The sequence below is a fragment of the Nicotiana tomentosiformis genome, chromosome 5 (genome assembly GCF_000390325.3).
Source record: "Nicotiana tomentosiformis chromosome 5, ASM39032v3, whole genome shotgun sequence".
NCBI classification, from domain to species: domain Eukaryota; kingdom Viridiplantae; phylum Streptophyta; class Magnoliopsida; order Solanales; family Solanaceae; genus Nicotiana; species Nicotiana tomentosiformis.
Genome location: NC_090816.1, coordinates 93,258,541 through 93,265,999, shown reverse-complemented (window position 1 = coordinate 93,265,999; position 7,459 = coordinate 93,258,541). Strand labels below are relative to the sequence as shown.

General features: G+C 35.5%; 2 protein-coding genes across 3 annotated transcripts; both read left to right on the top strand.

Moving 5' to 3' along the window:
• The first annotated feature begins 630 nt into the window (after nucleotides 1–630).
• On the top strand, nucleotides 631–2,036 carry LOC104105350 (caffeoylshikimate esterase). The gene is made up of 2 exons (XM_009613611.4): nucleotides 631–1,360; nucleotides 1,436–2,036. The coding sequence occupies exons 1-2, from the start codon at nucleotides 713–715 to the stop codon at nucleotides 1,802–1,804; spliced, it is 1,017 nt and encodes a 338-aa protein (XP_009611906.1). The 5' UTR covers nucleotides 631–712; the 3' UTR covers nucleotides 1,805–2,036.
• An 86-nt stretch (nucleotides 2,037–2,122) lies between these two features.
• On the top strand, nucleotides 2,123–6,758 carry LOC104105348 (WPP domain-associated protein). 2 transcript variants are annotated; one of them, XM_009613610.4, is made up of 4 exons: nucleotides 2,123–5,543; nucleotides 5,661–5,790; nucleotides 6,205–6,306; nucleotides 6,491–6,758. In XM_009613610.4, the coding sequence occupies exons 1-3, from the start codon at nucleotides 3,247–3,249 to the stop codon at nucleotides 6,259–6,261; spliced, it is 2,484 nt and encodes an 827-aa protein (XP_009611905.1). In that variant the 5' UTR covers nucleotides 2,123–3,246; the 3' UTR covers nucleotides 6,262–6,306; nucleotides 6,491–6,758. The 2 variants fall into 2 exon arrangements, 1 of the variants encoding a protein (XP_009611905.1); XR_688339.4 differs by lacking the exon at nucleotides 5,661–5,790.
• The last annotated feature ends 701 nt before the right edge of the window (nucleotides 6,759–7,459 follow it).

Here is a 7,459-nt window from a genome sequence, read left to right as displayed (position 1 = left end):
AAGATCCTACACTGATTGTTTTAATTTGATGCGATATGTATCATAATAACAGGGAACAATTCGTATTTAAGGAAGGCAGCATATTAAGTTGAGCTTGCTTTAATTTTGTATGGAGTTAGTCCAACACGTGATAGTATGTTAGGGTGAGAGGGAGTGAAAAATGGAAAAAATTAGAGCCTAAAATCTTGCTATGTTAAGTAATTAAGTACAAATATCCCTAATAATAATAATAATTAGGATTCCAATTTTGCATAACTAGATAAAATTCTCTAGATATTCCCTTATGAGTCTTGGCGATTTTTGAAATAATGATGGCCAATTAACCCTGCAATCTCACTTAAATCTTTTTAGCCGAAAATTGTTTTATCAATTAGCCTATTGACGATTTGATGTACAATAATACATAATGTGTTTGTGAGGGGCAGTTGAGCTGCTTGGGAGGAAAAACTTAACCAGAACAAGGTGTATGATACCAAATTTAATATTTTACCATGATTTTGCCATAAATATTAATTAATAATAATTACACGATTACATATATCATAATGGAATTTTCAGATAGACTATTCATACTCATACATTAAACATTATATTGCAATGTACTATTTTCATATATTTAGTGAAAAGCAAGCATCTAATTTCCATAACATTTAATGTATCAAGTGAGTTTTATTTTCTTTATAAAGGTTTTCAGTGATTTTCCTTTGAAGTAATGAAAAGAATGAAGCATCCAGTTGCAGAGGCAAACGAAGTGAGCCCATTTGGGTCATTGAGCCCTGACGAGTTCTATTCTCGCCACTCAGTGAGTCACGGCTCCGACTTCATCACTAATTCTCGAGGTCTCAAACTCTTCACTCAGTGGTGGACCCCACTCCCTCCCACTAACCCCATCGGCGTTGTCTGCGTCGTTCACGGATTCACCGGCGAGTCCAGCTGGTTCGTTCAACTCACCGCCGTTCACTTCGCCAAGCACGGTTTCTCCGTCTGCGCAATTGATCATCAGGGCCATGGCTTCTCCGATGGCCTCGTGGCTCATATACCCGACATTAACCCCGTTGTCGATGACTGCATCGCCTTCTTCGATTCTTTCCGTCAGCGCCACGCGCCGCCGTATCTCCCGTCGTTTCTCTACGCTGAATCTCTCGGCGGCGCAATTGCTCTTCTCATCACTCTCCGGCAGGGAAATTCTGCTCTTAATAAGCCTTTTGACGGCGTCGTTTTGAACGGGGCCATGTGCGGTATCAGCGCTAAGTTCAAACCGCCGTGGCCTTTGGAGCATCTTCTGGACATTGCAGCATTTCTCATTTCCACATGGCGCGTTGTTCCCACTCGCGGCTCTATTCCTGAAGTCTCATTCAAGGTAAGGGAGTTGAATTATATTCTATTTTTATTCTCTTTTTTAAAACTGTTTTTTTTTAATTGGTGAATCACGAAGATGGAGTGGAAGAGGAAACTGGCAGTGGCAAGCCCTAGGAGGCCACTGGGGAGACCACGAGCGGCGACGGCGCGTGAACTGGTGAGAGTATGCGGGGATCTGCAGAGGAGATTCGAAGAAGTGAAGGTGCCGTTTCTGATCATACACGGCGGCGGGGACGTCGTCTGCGATCCGGCTTGCGTCGAGGACCTTTACCGGCGAGCGTCTAGTGAAGACAAAACTCTGAATGTTTACCCGGGAATGTGGCACCAGTTGGTAGGAGAAGCGGAGGAGAATGTGGAACAAGTGTTCAGCGATGTTTTGGAGTGGCTGACAACAAGAGCAGAGCGTGCCGCCGAGAAGAAAGCGGCAGAGGACGGCGGCGCGTAGAGAAAGTGGTGAAGAGCTTGTGACTGGAAGGTAGTTGGAGGTTTGTAGTTGAGGAGTAGTTGGATTATTATTGGTCATATAGTACTGAATTTAAGGGTGGTCAAGGAATCAAGGATATTATTGCATGGGGTAATAGGTCCAAAAACCTGTACGAGCTGGGTACAATATACTATTTCTTTTTTGAGTATTTGATTAAATAAAAATAATAAGATGAAATACAAGTCCTATAAGATATCAGGGGCGTATCCAGGGCCTAGGGTTCCATGGGGCACATGAGCATAGTTATGTTATATTTTTAAAAAAATATTTAAATATATGTGTGTGCACTTACGCTTAAAATATTATACGATGTGATGGTTATTGAGTGTACCTCGATTGTGAGTTCAAATCTTATTTGTTGTTTTTTCTTTTTTTCTAAAAGTAAACGACCACGGGAGATGAGCGTGTATGGTATTATTTTTTGCGTATTAATTAATTATTTTTTCTTTTTTTTGTTTGATTTATTCTTTCAAAATTTTTGTACATTGAAATTCCTATTCTTCTTTTGCTGCTGTAAAATCTTATATGATTAAACAAAATGTGTATATTAAAACTAGTAGCAGTGTATGATGTAGTATATAGTCAATGGGTTCAACTGATCTCAATATTTTCAACATGAAAAATAGATATAGATGTAAGAAAATTACTATTTTAAAAAAAAATTGAACTTATAATTCCAAAAGTGCAATGGGTGCGCAATCGTAAGAATTAAAGGTTGAACCCATAAAATTTATATTCTGGATCTACCTCTTCTTAATAGTGCACTCGTCCTGCCAAAATCCTGGATCCGCTTCTGTAATATATAATGAGTATGTAGTATCTCTCTTTATATCGAATAGTTTAATTGATAGAGTGGAAAAAACATGTTTACCTTCAAATAAAATTAAATGTAGCTAATCGAACGTGATTTCTCTTTTTAAAATAATCTCGGATATAATTAACTTTTACAATTAGGAAAACTTTTTCAGCTTTGACTAATGAATGAATACGGGACACATGTCTTTTGTAAAATGAATGAGTATCAGACACGTGTCTTTTATATATACATTTATCACATAATTATAGTTAAGTGGTATAGTTAAGTAATATATACTCTATTTAACTTTTAATTGGTATAGCTAAATTACTTAATTTGGAGTAAACAGTGTTTATCCGAATAACTTATGTGTTATTGAGTTTAATCAAAATAATGCTTCTAGCGCATCCATGGGAATTACTTGGGCGTTTTGACAGTTTAGAACAAGTCACGTGAAACCATGCAACTTTCTTGCAGATCTTTAGGATTATGTCTTTAAGAGATTATGGAAATTTCAATGTTTTTTAACACTTCTTTTCTCTGTTTATTCACATTCAAGGAAAAAGAAGAAGTATTTGATTTCTCCATTTACTTTGGAAATTAAGAAATGGACAACCTGTTTGGTGAAATAGATTGTAGATCAAAGTCAGATGGAATAGTGATGGGAATTCTAAGATCTGCTATGGACAAAGCACATGAAAAGGTCCAATCTGAAGCTGGATCCATTGAGTTTCTTCACGAGAGATCAAAGTTCTATGAATTGGCAGTGATCCTTGTGGAATCAGGTCTAAGCATTGTTCAAGAAGAGACTGATATTCTTGAAAGCAACCGCGAAAAGGTCATCTCAGACTTAACAGAAATGAGGCATTGGCTCTTGGGAAGGATTAAGGTAATGAAACTCTTAATCACTGAGAAAGATAGAGAATTAACAGAGAGGACTGAAAATGAGTTAAAGCTCAGACAGATTTTGGAATCCAAAGAAAGAGAACTTGTTTTTATTCGCGAGAAACTTGAGCTTCAGAGAACAAAGAGTGAAGGGTCCCAAGATTTGCGATTAGTGCTAAAGAATGGAGCTAAAGAAGGTGAAACTAGTGACTCGAAATCTGATTCAGAGCTTCTAAATGAGGGAAGTTGTCAAAATGACTTGTATGGACGTTACCATATTCCTGAAATAAAGCCAATGACTGATCATTCATTAAGGCCTGAAAAGAACAATGTGATTCAACAGATGAGTTCTGATATAGACATTTTAAAAGAAACCTTGGATTTTGCATTTGGGAGAAGGGATAATGGTGAGATGGTTCCTTTAGAGAAGCAATGGAGGTGTACCATTGAGAAAGATACATTATCTGTCTTGATAAAAGGATTCATAAATGATATCCAACAAAGATTTGAATCAGAGTTGAGGAAGAGGGGTGATCAACTTCCACTTGAATTTTCAAATGAGAACTTATCAGAATTTATCTGTGAGATAACAGCGTTGTGCCATGAACTAGAGACCTTCTATAGTAGACATGAGGAGGAAAGGAAAACAATGAACAAGAAAGATATCTTAGGCCAAAAGTTGCCCAAGGTTCGTCGGACGTGTAGTGAGCCTTTGCCAAAAGTTGCTCATCAACTGCCTGATCAGGAGGACCAAGAGGCTGGTGGAAGTGATTATGTTGCTAAGCTGATTAAGAATCATGAGTCAATTATAAAGAAGCAATTGGAAGATCGAAATCGTAAATCCATTTTACACAAGAAAGACATGGAACTTGATATCTTGGACAGAATGATAAAAGATGTCATCACAAGGTTGGATGTTATAATAAGCTCACAGAACGTTAAGTCAGTCGCTAAAAAACATGTGAAAGAGGAAGAAAACTTTCCTAAGGAAAATTTAACCAATTCCTTCATAGGAGATAAAGTGGAAAGTAGTGATTGTACTTGTGAAATTTTGAGAGATGAGGTGAAATTACTAAATGAAGAGGTGGATAGTTTAAATTTGCAGATATCAATCTTGGAAGAGATTCATTTGATCCTTTATGAAGGTTTGTTGAAAGACCAGAATGTTGCTTGTTTTGAGTCAATTAAAAACACTAAAAGTACTATTACTTTCTTGCTAAACCAATTTGATGCAAAAGATGAAAATGCAGAAACATTTATTAAGGGCTTAAAAGATGGCAACATCTTACCAGAGACTATAGGGAGCACATTGAAAGAGGATGTCTACATGGTATTCTTCTTTGAAATGGTTAAGGAATGGAAGGAGGAAAAAGATGATTTTTATATGGAAATTCAAATAAGAGAAGATATATACAAGTTTATCATGGTTGAGGCTGTGAAAGATGTACATACCAAAATTTCAGAATATTTGAATCCTGCTTATAAGAAGGTGGAAATTGATGGAACTGAGGAAAGCCTGATTCAAAAGCTTGATTCTTTGTTAAAATGTCTCGAGTCAGAGGAAGATCTAATGGCGAAACCAAGTTCTGAGATAGAAAAACACAATGTGCGTCATGAACAAGAAATCTTGGAATGTGAAGAGGTTGAGGAGCGCGAGACTATTGAATGGCTGTTGAATGATGATGAGTGCACTTTCACTTGTGTGAACGAAAAACTAGAGATCGCGATGAGACAATTGTCTACAAGCAAAGAATTGTTGTTTGATTTGGAACAAAGTCTTGGAATTTCACCTGATTTGTTAGCAAAAAGTACTGATGATTGCCTACACACAAACAGAAGTGTTGTGTCTCAAACTGAAGAACCAAAAGAGCTCAATATTGGTGAAGTAGAAGATGATAAAATGTCAGTTATTAATCCATCTGATGTTTTGGTCTTAGCACAGATATACCAAGAATTTGATCAAGTGATTCAAGAATTTGAGGTCAATGTAGTTCACAATCTAGACGCTAAATCGTCGAGGTATTCAGTTTTTATAAATTTGTTTTTCTTAAGCCTCAGTTCATTTGGAATTTCAGATAAAGAACAACCTCATATATAATAGGGACTAATGAGAATGTTACATTACCTTTTTTCCAGGGTAGAGGAACTGAAACACCAATTCCACAACTTAATTGTTGAACCAGTTGCTTTAATAAAGAAAAGGAAACTGCTTTACAAGAAGGCTTTCTTAGCAAGATGTCAGAATCTAAAATTGGCTGAAACTGAGGTACATTATATTGAATTTCATTGAAAAATTAATTAGCATGCTTAAGCATCTTGCTATATTTTTTAGCCTTTTTCTTTTTCCTGTTACTATAAGATTCGTGCATTTAAGAGTTTCGAGTTAGTTTTCTTTATTGTTTCCCCTTTCATCCACACGAAAACGACAAAAAAAAATATTTTTTGGAAAAGATGGTGAAGGATCGAAGTGAAAATTGAAACTTATACAACTCAATTTTATCTGTGTACAATATTTGAGATTCTGATTAGATTTTTTCCTCTCCTTCGCATTATTTATTTATTTATTACTATGTAATATTTGTTGAAGGACAATTTTATTTATTGCTAAAAGAAGAAACATGGAGTAAGATATTTAGCATTTAATGTAGATTATTTATTGATAAGATTGGTGTTTTTAAAGGTGGATTTGCTGGGGGATCAGGTAGAAGCACTTTTGCATCTGCTTGAGAAAATATAAGTGATACTGGACCAAAATTCAACTGTTTTATCTTGCCATTTTCAGGTCAGCAATTACCAAAAATAACATGGTTATAGTATTTTTAGTATGATATGAATTTGTGATTTATGAGTTATGACTCTTTTTCTTCTTCTTCTTCCTTCAAAATTTATTAGATGTATTTCATATTTATATTCCTTGTTTTGAATTTTATCTATTTCCTTACTTTTTATTTTTTTCAATTATGCAGGTGTTTGACATCTTAAAACTCATCAAAGACAAGTTGGGAGATGCAGTTGCTTGTGTATCTACTTAGTATATAAAATCCAATATTTAATTTTTGTATAACAAGCTCATTTGCTTATATGAACGTAGAATCTTCTTTCTTTTGTGAACTACCAGCAGTCTAGCACATAAGAATTATGCAAGTCATCATTAGAAGCGGGTTTACGACCATTTAATAATCACATTATATCATATTGTGTTTATATTTACATATCATATGTGTTAGGCTTGGAGCTTGTTTGGCCAAGTTTTGGGAGGTTGAAAGTACCTTTTCCCTAAAAGGTATTTAAAAAACTTTTGTTGTTTGGCCAAGAGAGAGAAGTACTTTTGGCCTACAGCAGAAACAGTTTTTCTACTTTTGGGAAGAAGCAGAAAATTCTAGCTTATTCTAACTTCTTCCAAGAAGTAATAACAATATAGTATAATTTTATTAGTGGGGTCTGGGGAGGGTAGTGTGTACGCAGACCTTACCCATACCCTGAGGTAGAGAGACTGTTTCCGATAGACCCTCGGCTCCCTCCCTCCAAGAACTCCCCGCCTTGCTCTTGGGGTGACTCGAACTCACAACTTGTTGGTTGGAAGTGGAGGGTGCTCACCACTAGAGCAGAACTCACAACTTCTTCCAAGAACCAGAAATAGAAAATTAATTTATTCAAGACAAAACTATCCTCATCATAAATTCATATTTTCCAAATTATCCCTTACTAATTTAAGCTTTTACTTTTCTTTTTTGTTTCTAGTTTCTACCATTCTTTTAAAATTAGAGATATCATATATTTGAATATATTGTAACTTTCCAAATTATTTTTTGACTTTTCTTGTTTTTGATTTTTTCTTTGTATGATGTCTTGTAACTTTTCAAATTATCTTCTTCTTTTTTTACATTAAAGTAAATTATCTACATCCTTTTTGGATTATCAATTCTCTTCCTACA